The sequence below is a fragment of the Centroberyx gerrardi genome, chromosome 19, assembly GCF_048128805.1.
Source record: "Centroberyx gerrardi isolate f3 chromosome 19, fCenGer3.hap1.cur.20231027, whole genome shotgun sequence".
Classification (NCBI taxonomy): Eukaryota; Metazoa; Chordata; class Actinopteri; order Beryciformes; family Berycidae; genus Centroberyx; species Centroberyx gerrardi.
The window spans coordinates 12,249,458-12,273,437 of NC_136015.1; the positions used below are offsets into that span (position 1 = coordinate 12,249,458).

The 23,980-nt window shown below is 42.6% G+C and overlaps 4 protein-coding genes across 4 annotated transcripts; 1 reads left to right on the forward strand and 3 right to left on the reverse strand.

Annotated features, from left to right (window-relative positions):
- Nucleotides 1-4,444: 4,444 nt before the first annotated feature.
- Nucleotides 4,445-16,281, reverse strand: pex1 (peroxisomal biogenesis factor 1). Its single transcript, XM_071920135.2, has 24 exons — nt 16,117-16,281; nt 13,869-14,015; nt 13,634-13,717; nt 13,264-13,378; nt 12,192-12,931; nt 11,923-12,042; nt 11,614-11,734; nt 11,307-11,413; nt 11,044-11,129; nt 10,771-10,903; nt 10,240-10,336; nt 9,965-10,135; nt 9,688-9,842; nt 9,388-9,574; nt 9,052-9,218; nt 8,611-8,745; nt 8,445-8,509; nt 8,147-8,289; nt 7,840-7,943; nt 7,461-7,637; nt 7,034-7,282; nt 6,322-6,516; nt 5,619-5,749; nt 4,445-4,966 (listed from the first exon to the last, which is right to left on the reverse strand). The coding sequence occupies exons 1-24, from the start codon at nt 16,222-16,224 to the stop codon at nt 4,882-4,884; spliced, it is 3,822 nt and encodes a 1,273-aa protein (XP_071776236.2). The 5' UTR covers nt 16,225-16,281; the 3' UTR covers nt 4,445-4,881.
- Nucleotides 16,282-17,674: 1,393 nt separating this feature from the next.
- Nucleotides 17,675-19,590, forward strand: rbm48 (RNA binding motif protein 48). The gene is made up of 5 exons (XM_071920138.2): nt 17,675-17,809; nt 18,097-18,287; nt 18,464-18,609; nt 18,718-19,280; nt 19,404-19,590. Exons 1-5 carry the CDS (start codon nt 17,684-17,686, stop codon nt 19,464-19,466), a joined length of 1,089 nt encoding a protein of 362 aa, XP_071776239.1. The 5' UTR covers nt 17,675-17,683; the 3' UTR covers nt 19,467-19,590.
- A 63-nt stretch (nt 19,591-19,653) lies between these two features.
- Nucleotides 19,654-21,208, reverse strand: clxn (calaxin). Its single transcript, XM_071920137.2, has 6 exons — nt 21,049-21,208; nt 20,681-20,839; nt 20,342-20,446; nt 20,080-20,231; nt 19,807-19,911; nt 19,654-19,704 (listed from the first exon to the last, which is right to left on the reverse strand). Exons 1-6 carry the CDS (start codon nt 21,206-21,208, stop codon nt 19,654-19,656), a joined length of 732 nt encoding a protein of 243 aa, XP_071776238.2.
- A 685-nt stretch (nt 21,209-21,893) lies between these two features.
- LOC139927894 (uncharacterized) lies at nt 21,894-23,703 on the reverse strand. Its single transcript, XM_071920196.2, has 2 exons — nt 23,497-23,703; nt 21,894-22,970 (listed from the first exon to the last, which is right to left on the reverse strand). The coding sequence occupies exons 1-2, from the start codon at nt 23,687-23,689 to the stop codon at nt 22,012-22,014; spliced, it is 1,152 nt and encodes a 383-aa protein (XP_071776297.2). The 5' UTR covers nt 23,690-23,703; the 3' UTR covers nt 21,894-22,011.
- Nucleotides 23,704-23,980: the final 277 nt, after the last annotated feature.

Consider the following 23,980-nt stretch of genomic DNA (forward strand, 5'->3'; position numbering starts at 1 on the left):
TGCTGTGTTTTCCGAAAGCCATCGTATGTTTGGTGCTGTCGGGCTTTGATCCCGGAGACTAGCGTTCCGTGGGGGGAATGAAAGATGGATGGTGATGACGTGAAGAGCGCAGGGAATATCTGTCTGATGCACCAATAAATCTTCTGGATCACCTCCGCTACCTACTGCACCCTGCAGCTGCAGCAAATGAAACGAATGGCTGGCAGGTGGCCTGATGGGTAGAGAGACTGTCCTTCAACTGGATGACCTGGGGTCAGGAGTCATGTTGGCACGCATCCGCTCTGCTGAAGACACACACTCCGTGCCAACTCCAGGCCTGCTGTGTGAAGACCTTCTCCACAGGGATCAATAAAGCATCACATAGTTATTAGTTATATAGTACTGTTGTTGTTGGTGGCCGTCTCACTGGCACACTCCATTCACCTTGCCCTTTAGATTAAGTCCACATCTGTTCTAGGTTGATTCTGACCCAGACTTCTTCTCCTCTGGCCTTCAGCACAGCCTGGACTCCAGCCTCTCTCATGACAGCAACCTGCTTCTCTGCAATGTCATATATGCCATCTTTGTTTCTCTCCCTCTCTCTCTCTCTCTTCAGGTCTATTTTAGAAGAACAACATTTTTCAGAAGAAACCGGCTTCTCGCCCCATTTTGTTTCATCAGGTGCGTGTGAGAGAAAGCGAGAGAGATCGATAAAGAAAGAAAGAGAGAGAAAAATCTCCCTTTGGGCCAAGTGCACAGTTTTTTCATGCTGCATTGTGTGGGATTGACACAAGACTAAGGCGAGCCAAATCCAGGCCTGTGCGTCTATATTTACCACTGCAGAACCTGCCAGTGCCAGTGTGTGTAGGATGACAGCAGGCATATCGCTTCAATAGGAAAATATTGTCAAGACAGCTCACTGCAACAGCCGAGGAACAGGCCCGAGACTACTGGTGCAATCTCAGGTAAGACTTTCAGCTGCTCAAGGTGCCCTTGGCCCTTTCAGTCAAGAGTTATTGAGATCCAGACACATCAGAGAGTTTCCTCTCTAAAAGTTTAAGACCTGGAAAATAACAGCTGAACAGAAGAATGGAGACAGCAAATCCTCCATCGGCCAGGTACCGAAATTCTCTGTAAACTCCAAGGGTGCGTTGGCGAACCGTCAAAAGAGCTGCACAATCCTCCTTGAAGTTCTTGTTTTTTCTTACCTTCTACCTTGCCAGTAACTTGCTCCAGTTCATTCCTGCTGAGGGCACATCCCATGTTGTCTGCAGCCTTTGAAATGTCTTCTTTTTTTTTTTTCTTTTTTAAGGTGCAGGTTGGTCTGATATCCTTCATTTAAATCTCAGTTCACTTCAGCAGGTAGATACAAAAGCGTTATAAATATACACGTTTTGGGTGATGTTCACAAAGTTTCTTAGATTAGGAGTGCAGATCTAGCATCGGGATCTATGCTGCATGGCCATACAAACTAAATCGACTTCAGGGGCAAACTGGTCTTAGATCAGCACTAACTATTCTAAGTTAGTTTATGCATACAGGCCCTGGCTTCCAAAATGAAAAAGTCTGTAGCTAAAATGAATGAATCTTTTCCTTACAAGGCTTATGTCACTGTACATTTGGATATGTAAAACAGTTTGTAGTTATGGTTTATATGCTAGATTGATACTACCAATCTGCATAACAGAGAAATTTGCATAGGAGAAAAGGGATGACTTTGAAACCTGATCCAGTATGGGACTTGTTTGAAACCCCCATTTCTTTTTCCATTGTGAAATGGAGTTGGCTCTGGAAGAGCCTTTTTAACGAGCTCCCAGATCTAAATGTATATAGCCATGTGAATGTGAAGCAGGAAAGTGCTGGAACAGAGCATACATGCTCATCAAAACCATAAATTATTTATTTCATAAATAAAAGATAAAAAAAATCCTCATCAATTATTATCACCATAGCCACAGAGAGCTAGTCTCTATAGTCTCTATAGTCCAAGTTTAACCTGTTAGCTACTGAATGATACTACTTTAGTCAATGCCACAGTGCCAAGACAGTGGATCTGATGGAGACATAATCAAAAAAAGTGTAATATTAAAAATATATATAAAATGACCCATCTACATTGCCTTAAATACCTTTATTCAAGTATAGTATATAATATACTCTATATCACAAAGAAACACATGGAATTCTCAATTCCATGTATTTAGAGTTTAAGAAAAAAAATAAACTAATGATGAAGGGTGCAGTGATTGCATAAAATACAGTGAGATTATATCTTGGGACAGTAACAATTTATTGTTAAGATCATCCAGTTTTGTGTTTGCACAAAAAACACATTCACGTAAATTATAGTTGGCTCTGTTCACACCTATCTAAATATAGTTACAATTAAAATAAGAATGATTTCCTTCAAAACATCATACAAATCCTTTAAAACAGTCCTGTTGCTGTTGATATTATTAGAGCTTCTTACTGCAGTTTATGAAAGAAAATTGAATGGCTTCCATGCAGTACTGAAGAAAATTAATTCCTATTAATCACCGCTGGCTTTGTTAACAAATAACACTTTGAATATCCCAAGAGGGAACTTGGTTATTGATCAAGAATCAATTTTTTTTTTTTTTTTTTTTTTTTTTTTTTTTTAAGGAATATCTCCTTGAACTGTCTGGAAATTCCCTCATGACTGCTCATCCATGTTTTGTGAGTTATTTCCCTGATTAATGATAAAATCAAGGTGTTTGAAGGCAAATATTTGTTCCATTATAATGACATTTCCTTTATAACTGCAGACACTGTTTACTCAGCTGGGCTGTTCAGGTCTTATTAGACAAGGGATATAATGACCTTCTCTCTTTACTTCCATAGCAAAGTCTATTTTTTCTTTTTCTTCCTCACCTCCCACACCCTAGATCTACCCTGCACCTCTCCCTCGCCTCTCATTTTATATTAATGTGTGGGACCATTAAATCATATTAAGACTACCCCTCTTTCAATGAAAGATGTGGATTGTAAAACTGGATTATGGATTACAATAGCTAAGTTTCTGTAATAAGATAACTGCAACCCGATTGATGTTACCATTAACTTCCCATTAAAATGCATCACATTCAACAGTAGCAGTAGGAAGAAATTAGTATTATTAACATTATGTATGAGAACGCTGTATGAAAGGACTTCAGAGGGTCCAAAGCTCAGTTTCAAAGGCAGTTAAGTCTAGTGCTAAGACTGGGAAATTCAATGATGTCTCCGCTGCAATGAACGTTTTAGTCTAGGAAGCCTCTTTCAATCATAATAACTGGTTTAACATCACAGAACAGATAAAAATATCATTCCTGTTCAAACCAATATTCTCAGATGGTCCTTTAGCAGCACTGGTGCACCCATAAGACAAAGACATCAATAAGTCATAAATAGACAAATGCGTTTGATTTCATAAACAAAAGCAGAGCTGACTAATCCAGTAATTGGCATTAGCATCAGAGTAAATCAATGATTCATTACTGCATAGCCATTTCATATTCCATCTTGCTGTGCATCCAGAGACATTTCCAGAGCAACATTTTAAGGCTGGATTCACACAAGGCCAAACAATCAGACTTTCTGATCATATGTAGCTTAGATCAAACTTTTTTCATTGGTGTCTAGGAAAAATATTTCAGGATCGGATTTAAAAGAGGCTCAAATCTGATACAGATCTGATAATTACCCAACCAACTTGTATCTGGACTGGATCTATTAGCCTTGACAGAGAAAAGGAGGACCAAAGTTAAGCTGCCTCATTTCATAGCAAACCTATAGTCTAGGCCAGTGATTCTCAACCTTTTTCATATCAAGGACCCTAATTTAGTCCACATTAGGGCCACGGACCCCCATTTGACATGATTTTGTGTCTCGGACCCAAATCGGAGAATATTATTTATTGTTAGATATGAGTTTGTCCAGAATTCCATGACTATCTGTATTGTAGGTAGAGAAATAACAGTGAAACTATGATCAAAATAGTCATTCTTCTACATTCTGTAATTGTGTTAACTTCTTGTAAATGAAGTAATGGTGAGGTTTAACACTTCATCAATTTGCTGGGGACCCCCAGGAACCTCCTCAAGGTCCCCGGACCCCACGTTGAGAACCAGTGGTCTAGGCTACTGATGGTGGAAATAAAAATTTGCAGTTTCAGCAAAATTGTGAGCCAGTTTCTCTGTGTTGATATTTAGGGTTTCAAAACACCATCTGCTGACAGCTCTTAATGAATCTCCCATATTCCTGCAGGGATATAAGAATTTATGTGAGTTTTGGGAAGTTAAACATTTACTTTAATTTATATGTGTATAGGTATGACCAAATTCGTGTCAAATAATTTTTGGACAGTTATGACTCATGACTGGCCCACCTGACATTCAGTGCAGTGCAGTGTGACAAGGTGCCATCATCCAACACAAATTTGCATTTAAATAATTCTGGTAATCTAATTATCAATCTAACATTCACACAGACATACTAGCAAAGCAAAAGCGCACTCAGCTCATGTTTTCATAGGGTCATAAAATTAAGCACAGTTTATTATGTCTCCATCCAGTGGCTGTTAACAGAACATCATGAAAGGAACACAGTCAGTTCATAAAGTGATACAGGTCAAGATATCTGTTCTTAATTCTACCAATAATTATAAAACTCATTTTCTGACATTATACATATGTACAGTAATTACATTATACATAGTTAAATGTATTACATTCATAATCAAGTCAGTAGGAAACCTTAAATAATACTTATACCAAACTTTTAATTTACATTGCCTTTTAAGCTCTCAATTGTTCACAAATTACATTGCTAACTATATTATAAATAGCTCAAGCATTAAACATCAAAAACCTAATTTGATGAGTGAAACAGAAATGTGTTTGATCAAGCTAGAGTCACACGCTGTCCTGGTTTGAACGTGACTGCGCTCTGAGATTTCCCCTCTCCTGAACCGCCAAAGGCTTCATACCTAGAAAGAAATGATGTTTAAAAAACAATGTATTTACTTGTGTTTTTGTTGTCTGTATTTCTTTGTGTTTCCATTTTGATGAGGTATGCTATGGCACTGAAAACCAAACTTGAACTAAACTAAAGCTTTTGATGGAATCAGAGACAGGGAAGCAGCCATTTGTCTTGTGTTTTGCCAGCTTTAAGACAGTTGTTTATTGTCTTTTACTTGACACCTTAGAGGTGAGTCAACAGTATTGCAAAACAACTTCTCTAAGTTGGCTCAGCTGTAATTCTTGTGAGTTCCACTTTTCACAAAAAGTATAACAGGGTGATACAAGTTAAGAAATTCCTGTTGAATACCGTATGAAACAGAAACCTTTCACAGACCCAGTTGCTTTAGACAGAAACAGCACAGGATTGAATATCAGCTTTTGTGTTACAACTACACTGATGCTGTTGGATGACAGCTTTGAAACACCCAATTTTGTTGGTTTTCCAAATAGATTCTTGCCAAAAGAAAATTGGACATCAATTTGGAAATAATAATTTTCTTACTTCCTGTAGAGCTTACTTTTATTTAGGAGTTACGAGATTTTCATCCAGCAACAGCATGTGAGTATTGCCTTGACAGTTGCAGTAACAGCGATCTCGTCTGGTGGACTAATACTCACAGGTTTGTGTATCTCTTCCAGTCGGCCTTGCTGAGGGACGGTGTGGTAACAGCCAGGGCCGAGTTCACATGGGCCTGACACAGCAGCAGGCCCGGCTGGCTGGAGGCTGAATGGACCCGGACACACTCCTCCTGCACAGACACACACACACACACACACAGTATATTACATAAGCAGTGTAACGACTCTTCGTATTAGACTAGCACAGAATAGAGAACAATACAGTAGTATAGAATACAATAGACTAACATTAGAGTAGTATAGAATACAATTGATTAGTATAGAATGGACTGGAAAAGAGTAGTATTGAATAGATGGAATAGAGTACTGTAGTATAGACTATAGTATAGACTCGTATAGAGTAGTACAGGGTTGAACAGAATCAAAAATAGTAGAATAGAGTAGTATAGAGAAGAACAGGTCAGAGTGATATACTTTTGAACAGAATAGAGTAGAACAGATTGGTATGGAACAGAGTAGCGTAGAATATAGTTTAAAAAAGAATAGAATAAATTAGAACAGAATACAACAGAGTAGAATAAAATAGGAGAACAGAGAAATATAGAATAGAACAGAGTAAAATAGAATAAAATAGAGCAGAATTAACTAAACATTGCCGCAAAGCAATGTTTAGTTAATGATGATCTGTAGTTTGTTTTCCCATGTTGTCTATCTCATGTCCTTCTCTTGTGTTGTAACTCACGTTGGCTCTCCTGCAGTTGCTCTTTATGTTATTAATGTCCTGTAGGAGGCGCTCCAGCTGCTCCTGGCCCAGCTCCTCATAGCCGTTCTGGAGGGCGGACATGTAGGCCGGGGGGAGGGAGCTGCCGGGGTCGCGCACCGACGCCCCTGTAAGGTCATGGGTCATGGAGCTGGGCCCTGACACACACTGGGAGTTCTGGGAAGGCAGGTGGAAGAGAGGACAAGATGGAGTCACACACACATTAAGTGAGAAACGATACAATTATAAATAGAGGCCTGTGTTATATTAATGCATTTATATGTGCAAGTGTATATCTTCATGTATATGTCCATGCATGTCTCCTTTCCTGAGATCGCAAAGTGTTTACAGCCGGCTTATTAAGTTGTTTGATGAAAAAGTCGGCTGGCCCGGTGCATCGTGATGATGAAATATGTTGCCCAGAGCAACGGCATGGCTCTTTGACGTGTTTTTAATCGTTTTTTTAATACAATGGAGTTCTATGGCTGCTGGGACATGGCTGCATTGGGCACCGGCTACATGGACGAGATTTGCTGGCAAAACAAAATCATTGCTGATTTTGTTATTTTCATAGGATTTGTTGACGGTTAGCAATGCATTAAAAAACACCGGCCTTATCCTTTAACACTGAACTTTTCAACATCACCTCTAGAAGAAGAAGTAAAAATTCTGGTATCTTGACAACACAACTCACCAGTCCTGAAAGCGATGGGTTCCCCAGCTCTGACTCGTAGGAGCTCCCAAAGTAGAGTCTCCAGACGTTGCTGCGTTGCTGTTCGGGTTCTGCTTGGAGCTCGCTGTGCTCCAGGAGAACCATGGACTGCTCCAGCCCCAGACCCAGGCCCGCCTCGCCCTCCCCCGCCGAATCGTCTGAGCCGCTGCTGTGGTTGAGGAAGATCATGGAGGACAGGCTCATGTCACTGTCTGAACCGGAGGTCAGCTCCTGATCGCCACGCAGGAATAGAGAACCAAAGTTTAGATACACAACTAAACATTATGGCATTGCCGATTTGTTAGAGCACAGCAAATGATGAAAATACATCCATTCTAGCTAATGGTAACCCCATCCCCAACACAGTCAGCCCATCAGTGGTGGCATCATTCAAATACACCAGACTGACATGTAGTGTGCTGGTCCCCAGGGTGCTGTGGACGGCCTCCAGCTGGGCGTTGTAGAGCAGGGCCTTCAGGTCGGCCCCGGTGAACAGCTCTGTGGCTGCTGCCAGCTGCTCCAGGTCCACATCTGCAGCCAGAGGGACGCCGGCACTCAGAGCCCGCAGGATCTCCACACGAGCCTCCTGGAAACATGGAGAGGAGCGAGTTGCTTCATGGATAATATACTGTATGGATTAACACAGGGGACCTGTCTTGACTCATCACTGAGAATTATTTTGTTTCTTTTAAGGATTTATGGACATAGGCTTCTGTGATAAATTATAAAAGCATAGTGTGCTATTGATTGATGGTTAGAAGTGAATGAATGATGTTAATTAAACAGACCAGGTCAGGGGGAGGACAATAGAGGGACTTGTCCAGTCGTCCAGGTCTCAGCAGGGCCGGGTCTATCAGGTCTGGACGACTGGTGGCAGCTAGCACATACACACCTAATAATGAACACAGACACAGGGACTCTTTTCAGTCATTAAAATTAAAAACATCACCAAGACTACTGGCAGTACTGACAAGTAGCACTGAAAGAAAATCAGTTCAGTATACCAAGACAGTCTCTGACTCAAATGCAGAGCACATACTACTGTATATTCCATAGCAAACATGACAAGCTATATGTATTGCTGTATGACCCTACCCTGCAGCCCCTCCACCCCGTCCAGCTGGGTGAGGAGCTGGTTGACCACGCGGTCGGTCACTCCTGTGCTGTCATGGCCCCTCCTGGGGGCCAGAGAGTCAAACTCATCAAAGAACAGGATGCACGGCTTGGCAGCCTGCGCCCTGGAATGGAGGGCGGAGGGCACAGTCAGACAGAGGGACGGAAACTGTTCAAACAGTTTGAAATGTTATTAGAGTGTGGCTTATAATGCCTACAAACACACATTAGACGTTACCAATTACAAATCATGCTGCTGGGAGTGGAATTGTGAACTGACCTCTGGAAGACATCCCGGACTCCCTGCTCACTTGCTCCAATGTACTTACTGAGAAGTTCAGGTCCCTAGGAGGGGAAAAGCAAATACCCTGTGTCACTGACGACATGGGTTGCTCTAGTAAAGACCTGGTCTTCTGTTTGACTATCAGAGCCAAAGCCCAGCCTACCTTGATGCTGATGAAGTTCATACCACTGTCTTTGGCCATGGCCCCTGCCAGCAGGGTCTTCCCTGTGCCAGGAGCTCCATACAGCAGTATCCCCGAGCGGTGGCGGATAGGAAGACTGGAGAACAGGATGGGATACTGCAACATAAAAAAGACCCACAATACATATAATACAGTACACAAAAAATTATGAATGATTAATGACAAGTGATGATCTTTTTTTACCAAATCACCTCTTTTTAATAAAATCTGTGGATTTATCAAATCACTTGACAATTACCACTCAATTTTTCAATTCCCATTTCCCAAGCATTTTCTATTTTTATGATTTAATTTCTGTTCCTTCCACACCTCACATAAGGCACTGTGGTACGCCCAGTTAACTGGAAATCAGACCAGGTTGTCTTCCGATTGGTTGATAGTGAGACTGACAGTGAGACTGACCTTAGCAGGAAGCAGGATGGTGTCCATCAGCTGCTGTCGCACCTCTCTCAGCCCACCCACCCTCTCTAGGCCCACCCCACTTGGGGTATGAAGATCCACCCCCCACAGTGACGGAGGGGTGAATCCCTTAAGAGCCTGCAGAAAGTCCCTCCAACACAGACACATACCTATGAGGTGCAGAGCACAAACAGGAAATGTATGAGTGACACAGTATATCAGCATCAACTTTATTAAAAGACACAAACTGAGGATTTTGACTACTTAAAATTGATCTCTGAATAAACATTATGGACAAATGAGATAATTTTAGCTTAGTGGAACCAAAGTCTTTGGTACCCTGGTCACTGTGTCCTCTTTGTACAGTGTTTGCATGGACGGCCCGCTCCAGCAGCAGTGCCAGGTCTCGGGGCACGTAACCCTCTGTCTCCTTGGCAACGGCCCCCAGGTCCAGAGTGTGTAGGGTCTCCTCTGATAGGCTGTTCTTCCTGAGGATCAGGCAGCGCAGGATCTCTGCTCTCTGGGCCTGAAGGACAAAAGCACACAGACAGACAGTATTAACTGCTGGTTTGTTTTTGTACCATTTTCTGTGTGTGTGTGTGTGTGTGTGTGTGTGTGTGTGTGTGTGTGTGTGGCGACCTGGTCAGGGGGCTGGATGTGTGCAAAGCCCTGGATGAAGTGGGATCCCTGCACCTCAGTCAGTGAGGGGTGTAGGGAGAGTTCAGTCTGGCTGGTGATGATAGTACACACCAGGCTGGAGTGAACCACCAGCTCATCCACCGCATCCTTCAGACCTGTATGGACACACAAACAGAGCAGAAGCATCATGTAATATCATTGTTGTCTGTGTATCATACATGACGACGGACATGCTCAGTCAAACTCAAACACATGTAGTATAAAATGTATGTTTTACTCTGTGCAATGTGCTGTTGTAGCAGCGCCTCAGGGCCATGTTCATGTTCTGGTGAGGTTGGTGCCCCCGTCACATGATCCAGGTCATCGAGTAGAACCACCGAGGGCTGCCTCCACGCTGCCTGCTCAAACATGTCCTGCAGCATCTGTCTCACAGTTTCTGCCCTTTTGCCTAGAGAAAAAAAAACATTTTGTCATGAATAAAATCAAGTTCTGTTTCCTATTTGGCTACCATTGACTTGCTTTAATCCTAGGTGTGTATGTGTGTTTTCCGACCTTGTAGCTTTTTGCAGTCCACCACCTCCACATGTGCATCCAGATCTTCTCTAGCTTTCCTGCAGAGGGCTCTGGAGAGAGAACTCTTCCCGCTCCCCTGTGAGGACACAACATAGCACACAGTATATGTTAGACAGTGCACAACGCTGGTTCAGGTAAAAGTGCTGTCAACTGCTTTGTTACTTTGCTCAGATAAAGACAGAGAATTAGACATAGGAGCTGTGTAGAGTATCCTGTAGTGTTGATCGGACCTTTGCCATCAGTGCTCCGAGACCCGAGGAACTTAGGCTGGCTAAATTAGTATCATCACCATCAGTTCTTTTGTAGACTTGTTTTCATGATTTAATTGGCTGTTCTTGGTGTCCCTTTTTATGTATTGCTTTCATGTTCTTCCTTTACTTCAATGTTTTTTGTTTTGCTTCCATTGCTCTTTACTTTGTACTTTCGTTCATTTACTCCCTGTTAAGTGCTTTGTAACTGTTTTGAAAAGTGCTGTGATTGTGATTATGATTATGATTATTATAGGGGTACCTTGGCACCAGTGATGAGTAGAGCTCCCCCTCGGAGTCCCCGTCCAGTGGAACCCAGCTCTCGTGAGAGGGGACTACCCAGAAGGCTGTGGGAGATGAACTCAAATCCAGTCCTACTCAGCTCCTCCATCCCACTGGGGAAAGACGGAGTGGAGTGAGAGAAATGGAAAATGATGAATGTTGAAGTAAGGGTCTTATCTGGCCACTGTTGTGTTAAACCACAAGCGGTTAAACTGTTCACATACAAGCTCACAAATAGTAGGAACTGACTTACCCAAGAGTATTCAGAGAGGGAAGCTCAGGGTTTGGTGTGTCAGCTAAGACTTTCACGGCTGGCGTGGTTACCGGCTTTCTGTCTACCTGAATGTGATCCGTAATGGAAACTGTGAGCTTTCTGAAAGCTTGGTAGCACCACAGAGGCTTTCTCGCAACATTCTGCTTTATCCATAGTCCACATACAATTATACAGTGCTATGAATTGTTATGGAAACTACATTAAAATATTTATGGACAAATTACAAAACGAATGGCTATTACCTCTATGTCTGCCTTCTGGATGACAGTCGGCGCAAGTAGAAACAGCTGGTCCGGAGGATCGCTCTCTGGCTCCGGCTTCAACACAGTTAAAGCAAACTCTAACTTTGCTTTAAAAAAAAAAAAGGTAAAGGAGAAAACAGTGAAGTTTTATTGCAGCTCAAAGGAATTCTAATATGTTATGTATTATCTGATTTTTAACCTCTTAGAATGGTATTCAACATGTCAGGGACTTTATCGCACAGCTATATGTTTGCATTTAGATAATAGTTTCCAATAAGCTTGTGAAGGAAATGTATGAATGTCTCACCATCAGTTCCGTGTAGGAGGATGATGCTGGAGTGTGCGGTCAGACAGGCTAGTGGTTCATGACTCTGTGTGTGCAGCCAACCTAGGAAAGCTGTCTGGATCTCATCATCATCCTCTTCAGCCTGAAGAAATGTTGTCAAAGATCACAAGGAAATAAGGGAAAGTTCTAGCTTATCGTACAACTTTTACAATTTTACATTTTACACACTGTTGTTGTAGTTAAGTGAAATTAGAAGAACTCTGTTGAATAGGTAAACGACTTGATCATTAACACCATACTGTCACCATAGAAGTCGACTCCAGCACTCACCAGTGGTTTTAAAGGCTGTAGGCGAATAGTGGAGGCTACTTTGGCGGTTGAAGTGACTGGCTTAATTCTTACTGTTGAATGGGGGATAATATTCAGCCTTGTCGCCAAGTGCTGTGGGATCTGAAAAATCACAATTCTTGTAAGAGATATAGCAGCATATAACCCAGCTGCGCATTGAGCAATGAAAGAGCCATAGTTAATCTATTGTTACAGTAGATACATGGATCATAATCAACCATTCCTCTGTCACCTATAGACGATATACTCACCCAGACTCTTCCACAATGGATCTCTCCCTTGTTGGAACACCTCTGCTTGCCTGCTAGCTTCTCCATGTGGTGGCACACCACCCTGACCACCGTGGCCTCCTCTTCCTTCACCTGCTCTCCTCCATCCCCTGCAGTAGCAGCAGCAGCGACCTTGGAAACACCTATGGTCTTCTTTTTCTCCATAGCCTGCTTGACTCTGTCCCTCACTTCTTTAGGGGAGGGGACCTTGGAGATGAGGCCATATGTCACTGCAGTCTGGCCTCCAGTCGACCCAGCATCCATACCATGGCTCCAAGGAAACAAATGAATCACCCCAGTTGCAGCATTGCTTATAGTGCAAAGAGAGTCAGGAGGTGCACTGCATACTCTGTGGACAGAGTCAGTAAGGAGGGCAGGGATGTCAGGGACAGGGGGCACCTCCTTAACAGGGTCGTAAGTACCCTTTAGCATGTAGCGTAGCAGGCTCTTTAGGTCAGCTATGCCACCCCATTGGTGGCTTTGAGGGATAGAGGAAGCACAATCAACAGAAGAGTAAAGACTGGTTTCCTGAACACCACTTTCTAATGATGACCCTAGGGAGGGGAAGAGGCCAGAGTTTGACTGGCTGTGAAGGTGCTGGTTCTGACTGGTTGTGAGTGGAAAGCCAGTGAGGCTGCTAGTTCCAGTGCGGCTCTTAGGAGAGACGACTAGTTCTGTGAACTGCTCCAGGCGACCGTAGGACACAGATGGTGAGAGAGATGCTGCAGGGAGTTAGAAACAGATGATACTCTTGTTCATGCATACTGTCCATGGCAAAGCCCAGGTCATAAAATTAAAAAAAGAAGCTCAACAAATGCCATGCTAAGTACACAGAACCATAGTATTTTAGGATTATTATATACTGGAACATTACATTTCTGGTCTGCACACATAGGGTCCAGCTATCAAAGCCTATGTTTAGTATCTTTTTCCCCTATCTCTGTCTCCTCATCAAGTTCTCAGTTCAGTACAAGAAAAGGCATATCAAACAGACTGTCATTCTTTCGTCCTTTGAGAAAAAAGCGGTATAATGAATTAATGCAGTAACTCTGACCTATTCTGATGTAGATGGCTGTGCGGTGGTCCACCCACACGGGGAACACGGCATCATGGAACACCACTCTGATTTGATCCAGCAGCTGCTGCTCCAGTGCTGCACTGTGGAGCTCCTGAGGGTGTCACAGGTTATAGACAATAAAGCAATGTTTCTTAAAATATGGTTTTGGATCATGAGCCTGTCCCTGATGAGTCTCCTCATAATAAGAGCACCAGCAACTTCTCTTAGATAAAATGGAGTGCTGCTTTGTATGAGCAATGAGTGTTTTTTTTTTTATTCAAACATTCACTGTCAGAGACCACATTTATATACCCCTGCCATGTAGGCATTAGGTCACACATTACTGTAAGTCAGTATGCACACTCACCAAGATCTCCCAGTCATCAGAAGACAGAGGCTCCACAAACACTTGATGCACTGATGAGACCTGCTGACATGGCCTCAGGAAGCCCTGAACAAAACCATACAACCAGTCATTACAAACAGCTCGTCAGCCTAAACTGTGGCTCACAGTTGAGATTACCAGTTTGTAGCATACAGAGAGAATGGACTATTCAAATGGAAATTGGAGCAAAGAACATATTCCTCACTGTGGACCCTACCTGTTCTCCATCTTTCAGTCCCAGCTTATCTCCCAGTTGCCGACACAGCTCCACTTTATGGTTCTCCAGGTTAGAGGAGGCTCTATTTCGAGTCCAGCTGAGGAACACTGAAGACCCATCGCCCCAGGATAACTCCAAAGCCTGGTTCTGAAACACACAACATATTTTTTGTTGTAGCACTTTCTGGTCACCTTAGCACTTCATCCATTTAATTTCTCTATCATAATCATTCTCCTTTTTCCGACAGTGAGCAGGTTCATCTCTTCTTAGTTGTGTTTACACAGTCATATAAGAGATTAATGGTGGATCTGAAGGAGGGTTGAAATAATCTAGCTCTGACCCAACTCATGACCTAGGCGAAAAGCAGGAGAAAAGCCTGTGCAAATGCCATGGGAACCATGTCATGCACTCTACTTTTTACAATACTATAGTCATCCATGAGGTAAACCCAGATAAGTGCCGTACTCTTTTGTATGAATTGAACTTAGAACTTTTAAAGTTGGTTCGCACTGCTTGCTACCACCCACAGTGTATTGTGATGGTGAAGTGGGGATAACAGGCCCATCAATTTTAAAAGACAAACTCCACCATTTGTTATAAGGATACCAATGGACCCAAGCAAAACAGGATGTGAGACTTTTAAGTGACAGTGCATTAAATTAAAAGAATATATTGCCCTTTACCCATTCTCCTGGTCCATTTAAAATTGAATGCTTTGTCGCCACCATGTGAAATTGAAAGGGAAGTGCTACAACACTGGTAAAAATGAGGCAAAATGGAAACCAATGGTGGAAATACTGATTACCACATTAATTTTATCATGGTGATAACACCCAGTCAGCTTGGCTCATTGCATTCCTGCAGGACATTCCCCAGGAAAAGCCACTTAGAATAGAGATTTCACAACAGCAGCTGTATGACAATTATGGTTTCTATGTTCTACATTTTGGAGTATTTCTGTGAATATGTATTACCAAAACAATATTATATCATGATTGGATTTAAAACTAAAACGCACAAGTAGGCCTACATGATAATATGGTCAATAGAATTTTTTCTCACATCATCCAGGGGACAGAGCCAAAACAATATTCAGACCAATGCACAATGCATTAGAACTACAGACTAATACTGTTCAGACATGTTTGACAGTTCTTCCATCCATACAACCCAAGCTTTCGCCAAGGCCTCTTGAGAAGGGACAGAAGAGGCCTGTATCCCCTGACATCCTTGAAAAGAAAATATTTCATGTATCGGCCTACTGATAGTTGTTACTATTGCATAGATTATTATGAAACCCCACAGGAGACCCCAAGAGCTCAATCCTGGGCCCCCTCCTCCTCTCTCTACACTAGATCACTTGGCCCCCTCTGTCATAACATCCCACAACTACAACCACTGCTATGCTGATGACACTCAGCTCTCTTTTTTCCATCCATCCTCCCCCGTTAATCATATCCCCTCTTCTCTAAATGTCCTCAAAAATCCCTTCTGTCTGTCTTCTTGGCTCATGTTTTATTTCTTTTCCTTGCACATCTCTCTTACATGATGAGTCTTGACTGTGGTCACAGGAATATTGTCAGGGCACTACACTGTCCTACAAAGATGAATGACAGTAACTGCAAAAGACCAAGACAGAGTGAAACTGAGTAAAATGACTTCATTATCTTCATCTTCACCATCTGTCCTGAGTATTCTTGGTACGGAAGTGGACAATATATGTTCAGCAGCACCTATTAGTATAATTTTAGTGAAAATGAAACCTAAACTTGAGTCGTGACGTTTGACCTTTGAAACACACAAAAAATCGTTCCTGCTGTTTACCTTTGTAAGGCAGCATGGGCCTGACCAATTATTGGGCACTCCTCATTATTGGTTGGCTGTAATTTTGGTGATCTAGGAAGTGTAGCTTACTCCACACTACTGCACTCGCAGATAAAAACGTTAGCCAATGCCCAAAAGACTTCGTGCGTCGTTGGGTTTTACATAACGTTAGCTAACTAATGAAACGGTTGATGTCAGGAAGACAGTATTCAAATAAGGTAACGTTAGACACCAGTTAACACACGAGACTGAGAAGTAAGTTAGTATAGTAACTGGGTTTTTAAAAATGCAGGAAACTGAACAATATACTTTCAAGAAATGTTCTGCAAGAAACATGTCATGCTATGCTAGCAAACATTTTGTTTCCCTAACTTCGACTAACTTGGCGTTAGCTAACGCTGGCTGGTTAGCTAAGCTAACTTACCTCCTGCAGGGAAAGATGTGATATCAAGTTCGAGGGAAGGTGAAGAAAGCAGTTTTTTGTGTTGTTAAAAACCACGGTAACAGACTGGATGCCCTGATTGCTAAACATAACTGTCACATAACCGGATAATATGAATGCCAGTGAGCTTGCTGCACTAACTGTATACTACAGTCATGATCGATCGATGTGTTCTGGGTTGTTCGCTTGTGTTCCGACAGCAGCCTAAATAAGAATAAGACTTCCGGTCCCATTTTTCAGAATAAAAGCGTAATTTGTACAAATCCACAACACTCAAACATTGACTAAAAATACTTATTTTTGCACACAAAAAAACCCCCAAATAATTAAGCAACAAAATGCTACTGATACTATATAATCTATATAATATTTTTCCATGATAAGAATTGTTGTAGTCATTTAGTTGAAAGTTCCCCACTACATTAAACAGAGATTTGGCATTTTTGGACTACATAGGCTACACAGATTAAACACTACACAGGTCACCTTTCATTGTTACTACACAAGTTGCATGTCAAAACACTCCTGCAGACCTGTACACGCCAACATTTAGGCCCAAGTGGTTTAAGAAAAGTCATGGCAGGCCCTCAAAGTCAGCCATACTGTAAAACTGTGACATTTGTAGAATAAAGTGGACTCTGCACAGTTTACCATTCATTGCTACTGCACAAGTTCTATGTTAAAACACTCTACACTACAGAACTGTAATGTACTTTCACTACACACCAACATTTAGGCCCAAGCTGTTCAAGAAAAATCATGGCAGAGCCTCAAAGTCAGCCATACTGTAAACACTGTGACATTTTCTGACTAAATTGGACACGGTACAGTTTACTTTTCATTGCTACTGCACAAGATATGTGTCAAAACACTCCTACAGACCTGTACTTTAACTACACACTAACATTTAGGCCAAGCTGTTTAAGAAAAGTCATGGCAGGCCCTCAAAATCCGCCATACTGTAATACTGTGACATTTGTAGAGTGAAGTAGGTGCTTACACTGACAAAGTGTGACTGATATAAAGAAAATGATATCACAAATAAGCTATGAAATAAATAAATAAGCATAAAGAAAACAGATGGGGTCCCTCTGCACCCTAGGTCATAGCAGGTCAAAATCAGCCAAATTAAATTAAAGCCATCACCACTCTGTTTGTAAATGATCCAAACTCCCATTCTTCTCTAAAGTCCCTGAAAAGAGTGTACTCTCTCAATTGCTTTCCCATTTGAATCTTAATAACATCCTTGATGAATTCTAATCTCTGCTAGTCTGTGTTCTGTATGTATTCTGCACAGTGTAATATGCAGCCTTTACAGTTACAAATGGCACATGTTTTCATTATTATCAAATATTAATCTGGGTGCTCACTAATTGGATTGGACATTAAATACAAATTAATTGGCTTAAAACAGCATTTCTTAAAATATTGCGCTTTTATTTTGAAGGCTGAGCGCCAAAACCGGAAGTCGTACTTTCTGGTTATTCTGGCTATCTTAACCTAACACATCCATGATCTTAACGCATCTGGCTGGCGGAACACAAGCAACATGGCGGCGCCTGTCAACAACTCAGGTTGCTGGAGCACTCCAGAGATTTACAAACACCATGAACAGCAGAAAGTGTGCATTTCTCGACCAAAATATAGGGAGGGAAGGAGAGCTAAAGCAGTTAAGGTAAGAACATGCTGCTATCTACAGCACGAAAAACGTTGTGTAGCCTACCTCCCACCAAGAGGGAAAACTATTATTACTACTGTTTAAAGTATGGGCGGTCGGCAAACAAAAGACAAATATCATAGTGTTCTCATGATGGTCCTGCGTGCATCTCGTACCAGTAGACCACGTCTTGGGTGAATGCTGTGTTTTTTGCCTACAAAGATATCCTAGCAGTCAAATGATGGATATAGTAAAATGTAAGTGTTTGTCACTGGGTACATCCTGTTCGTCTTGTGTGTTATCAGGTGTACACCATCAATTTAGAGTCTTGTTACGTGATGGTGCAAGGGGTCCCAGCCATCGGAGTGATGACAGAGCTGATTCAGCTCTGTGCCCTGTACGGTGTGGTGGAGGAGTACAGGCCTCTGGACGAGTATCCTGCTGAACAGTTCACCGAGGTCTACCTCGTCAAGTTCCAGAAGCTCCCCAGTGCCAGGTTCGGATGAGGCTAAGATTAATTCCTGAATTTCAATCAGTCAATAAAGAACAATCGATCAATAAAGTACTATCTTATCTTATCTTATACTTACCTTCTGGGTTATACTGCAGAGGCAAATTGAGATACACCTGCTGAATAATTCTGCTGCTAAACTTGAGAAAACTGTGTTTCAGGGCAGCCAAACGATACATGGATGAGAAGAGTTTCTATGGCGGTGTGCTACATGTGTGCTATGTTCCTGAATATGAGACTGTGGAAGACACCAGGCTGAAGCTGCAAGACCGGAGGAGATACGTGATCAGGACTGTTCAGAATAAAGGTAGGCTATGTTTTAGTTCATATGAACAGACATGGCATGAAAACACTGCAAATCGATACTTGACATTCATTATTCAGTGACACTGATTTTCTTGTTATTGTTACAAAGTAAGGGAAAAGGAGCAGAAGAAGGAACTGTACAAGGAGCCCACACCATCTGACCCAGCCGCCACATCAGAGAGGATCACCTCAACATATGATCAAACCTCTGACAACAGTCATACAGGGGAGAGTTCAAGTACCAGCCATTATTTAGGCTTTCCTTTATTGCCATTGCCTCCTCAAGAAGAATATTCCTACAGACGTACAAATCCACACAGGACTATACCTACAGAGGACAAAATGGGGACATTACATAACGCCATCGCTGACACAAAACAGCAGCCGGCTCAGAGTTCAAGCTCCAGCCGAACCTCTTCTAACAGAGACGGAGGCGTAGAAAGCAGAATGGCCTCAAATCAGGCTTCTGCGGTCAGATTTGTACCGAGGACCACACACTTGGAGGACCGGAAACGCAAAAGGCAAGAGGCCACGGACTACCTATTGTTTGACGTTGCGGGGGGAAAAAACGAGCCACTCATCGGTCCAAAGCTGCCAGCACCACCTAAACTGGACATGGAGGATGAATCACTGAACACGACTCTCGGCCTGATCAGGAACACGATGAAACAGGTAGCCCATGTCTGACATTCTGATATGAATTCAAAACAAACAGAAATCTTCATTGTACTTAGTCTCAATGTTATAATTCATGTCAGTCTTATTCAGTATAATAAAGTTTGTCATTATTCTTAGGTGGCATCGGTTCCTGACATCAAACCAGTGGAGAAAAAGGTGAAACCACGTCGCCGGATTTGATCAAGTCAGCTGTCTTGGTGCTGGGCATCTCGCAGCCATGTGAACTACTATTGTGGTTTACGACCCTTTAGACTGTTCTTGTCAGCAGCTTGTTTTTATTTACACATTTTGAATCAGAATACAAACAGCTATTAACATATTTTTATTAAAGAAAATGCAGCTGAAAATGCAAGTGAATGTGATTTCTTCACTGGTCAAGTGGATCCTGAAATGCATGCTGCTCAAATATCAGTATGCTCTGAAACGGGAAGAAAACACAGTGTAAGGCAGAGAGCAGAGTATTATTGATCTAGAATTTGAAGTCATTACAGTTTTTCAACATTGTTTACATCATGGTTACCTTGGCATCAGGGAGGCAGGTTCCAAAAGCTTCAAGCAAGAGGTTCTCCTCTCTCACTGCCTTCTCAAAGTCCGCATAAGAGAGCCTGCCGTCGTGATCGTGGTCCTGTGAATGGAAACCACATTAGATCACTTCTTGCCTCCTCACAAAACACACTAGGAATTTGAAGTTTGTGTGGTGTTTTGAGGAGGTGGTGCAGAGAGTGTATACAAAACCAATCTAGATATGACTGTACACACACAGAGTAGGCTACAATAATGTTTGAGCAGCTACCATCATCTTGAGTGTGATCTCCACCAGGTCTTTGACCCCTTCGTCGGGGTCCTCCTCCGTGGGCTGCCGGATCAGACTGTTCTTCAGCATGTGGAACATCTCCTCTCTGGAGATGTTGCCGTCACTGTTCAAGTCGTATACATGAAAGCAGTCTGAGCCGCATAAACAGGGTTAGTAGAGTTAGTAGCAGGATGACAGCTTGTAACTCTAGTGCGTGTGTATGTGCAGGCTTAAGCCATGAAAGAAAGATTTAAAAAGTTACATTTTATTTTTTCATCCAAGGTCCCACGAAGAAAAATCGACAGTCCCTCAATCCACTCTTTCACGCTGATAAAGCTGTCATTGTCTTTATCAAATGCCCTGAACACTGGAGGATATGACACCAACAAGAAGCTCTTCATTTTCAGCCACTGCCCTTGCATTTAAATGGCTTCTGATTATCTTTGAGTGTTTATGTTTTAGTATCTGTTTTATGCTAACACTATTATTTAGCTCTGGGAAAAAAATAAATGATAATCTGCACAAAGACTAATTGACAGCACTATAGTGGTACATGCAAAGCAAAATGTTAAGATTATGAAATGAGCAGTGGACAAAGTACCTCTGTCCATGATCATGTCGTCAGTCATGCCGAAGGTGTTGTGCAGGATGTTCCTGAACTTCCCTCTGTCCAGGCCGTGCACGGCTCTCCCAGCCACAGTCTGCTCCCCCAGCAGCCCGTTGAACAGTCGGATCAGACACTCAGCCTCTGTTTTATTGACTGGGGTCATAATGATACAGTGAGACGACTCGTGTGCTATAATAATGTCAAATAACATATTATTCATTTAATCGTTTGGACGGCTTCTGCTGCCGAAAGCTAGAGACTATGTTGGCTGCATTTGAATTCAAGCGCAGAAAGCCAAGAGCGTTGTAACGTCAAATGAGTTAGCTTAGCATAAGGCTGAGATGGTCAAACTGAATACTTACAGTGCTTCACTTGTTTAGAGATCGTTTCAGCGAGGGTTTGTATCAACTTTCTATTCATAGCAGACATTTCTGTCCTTATAAACGGGGCATTGGCAAAGCAGAATGGATAGCAGTAGATCTGAACTCGCCGACCTGGACGATGTTGACATTCCGTCACCATAGCAACCACAGTCCAGTCCTTGATCTGTTTGGATCCAAAAAGGCCCCATAATGTGGAAGAGGAAATCTATGGTGGACTAGCCTAAGTTAAAGTTCCCCATCAAACGTTGCCATGTATTTGCCTGTATGCAAAATTGTACCCGTGTTCCAAACTTTTCATCCCGTTTTCAGCGTGGTGCAACTTTGTTTCCATTCTGGCACATTATCAAAGAAAACGTTCTCAGAGAACACCTGGTCAGCCTGTCACACCTATATCCTGTTGAATACAGCTCCTTGATGGAACTGCATTCATTTCAAAATTCATCAATACTGAATTAGCTAACAGTAATCAAAGATCTTTGAAACAGTGTTTTCTAAACTGTATATAAGTTAAGGTGCAGAATCAATTGGAATAGTTTGGGTTTGGTGACCGGTGAGATTTTCATCAAGGACAACATCACAGTTAACATTAATAGCCCAACAACGCCTGATCAGTTTCACTCCAACACCTTTGAGCCACATGATCCTTCTGCTGAAGTCTGCACAGTTTGCAGCTACATATCCACATTTCCCATTAAGTGTAATCATGACTCTTGACCAAAGTGAAGGGTTTCATTCCACAATACTAAATAACCATTTTGGAAAAGAAATACGCTACCACAAAGTTATTAGCATTTCATAACTTTATTCGTAAAGCATAGTGGGCTTTACTTTCACACCAGCAATCATTTTGTAAGAGCAGATGTGACATTCTTCCCCCCAAATGGTGGATCTCTCATTTTAGCACAAAACTCTTCCAGTGTTTTACTCGGAGCATCCCAGCTGTCATGGAGGCATGTGGACTGAACCTCTCCCCCCCACGCTCTTCACACCTAAACTCTTTTCCCCTGTGTGTACTGCCATGTGGTTTGTCATCAGATTATTTCTACTGAATTTCTTCCCACAGACTATGCAGCTGTACGGCTTCTCTCCCGTGTGAATCCTCATGTGGACGTTCAGGTTTCCCACATGGCGGAACTCTTTGCCGCACAGCCTGCAGCGGTACGGCTTCTCCTGCGTGTGGATCCTCATGTGCACGATCACGCTGTTGCCATGACGAAATTCTTTCCCGCACACTTGGCAGCTGAACAGCTTCCCCCCGGTGTGGATTCGGGTGTGCGTGGCTAGATGCGCGCTGTGGCTGAATTCTTTGCCACAGACGCGACAACAGTACGGCTTGTCCCTTCTCTTTCTCTCTGGTGGAGCTCTGATGTGCAACAGCTCCAACTCACAAGCTTTGGTGAACGGGATATTCCCTGTGTGCGTCCTCCTGTGGAATTTCAAGTCTTTGCTGATACTGAAGTCTGTCAGTGTTTTTAAACCCAACTCAGGCTCCGTGTCACTCCGAGTTATAGAACAATCTGGCAAGATGGGCTGACATTCGCCGCTCGAGTCCGAGTTTCCATCAGCCGCTCTCTGGTCGGCTGAGGTGCTGGGTAAAGGCTTCCTATCTTCATTTTCCACACCGTGGGTTTGAAACGGAGTCAAGTCTGGATAAATGCAACTTTTCACGCAGGTGGGAGTGAATGTGAAGTTGGTGGGATCAGCCTCCTCCATCCCCAGCAGCTGTTCTCCCTCTCCTGGACTGCTCCATGGTTCCTGCTGCTCCTCTTTGATGGCCGGGGGCTCCGGGTCCTCCTGGCCCACACCGGGGTTGTCGTAGCCGCTCTTGGGGCTCCACTCCTGCTGATAGTGTTCCTGCTCCAAGGGAAGCTCCTCTGCACAGGCAAAGAGCTGGGAGGAGGCTGTGAAGAGGGAGAGGCAAGAAAAAAAGAAAATCAGACACTCAGTGGGAGCCAGGGATGTATAGTGGAGTATAAACCCACCTAAACTCAGTTTGCCCACTTTTTTATTTGTGGATTAGAGTTTACCCCCCTTTTTAGCCTGAGATAGGCTACATAGATTCATTCAAAACACTACATACACAAGTAGTATGAAACTGAAGTAAGGTATATAGCCTAAAGATATAGCCTAGTTATTAAGGATAATACCATGGAAAATAATGTTTTTTTTCTGAATGCAGTCTTGTTTATATCAGTGGTTGTTTATATAGGTTCACTGACTGGATGCCATGGTTTATCGACCTTTATATTTGTCACTACAACACTGCTGTTAGTTCGAGGCTATCTCTGACAGGCTGAGCTTACAGCTGACAGCAGCAACGTTAGCTTGTAACATTAAGATGCCTGGAGACTTTACCACAGAAAACCTCAATAACTAACTGAACTGCTGGACTAAAGGCTGCACGAAGGGAGGGGGAAAAAATCAAACCTTCTCTGTGTAGTTTTACTTCTTGTTTTAGGTCGACCTGAAGAAGCCCCTGTTGATGGTTACTGTCCTGTTGGGAGCGAGTCGCTTCCTCCTCGTACTCCGCTATCGTCCTCTCCACCGCCTCAAATATCTCCTCTGCTGCCGCGGTCAGCCGCTCGCTGATGAACAGCCTCAGCAGCTGTATGTGAGACATTCTGGATAACTATCCACCGACCAGTCCCCCGTCAAGTCTGACACCATGGAGAAGAATGACTGAGACCAGTCACAGAATCCCATCAGCGACAAACACCATACAGTTATAAAAACCCTACATTCCGATCATCACTTTCAAAATAAAAGCCTTATTGCCAAACATGGTTACATTGCTGCAAAATTAAGGATGTATTTGAGGAGAAATCTGTAGTAAATTTCAATGCTTTTTATGTTATTTTTACACATGTATTCATAGCCATATAAGTCAAATATTCATTTGTTCATTCATTCA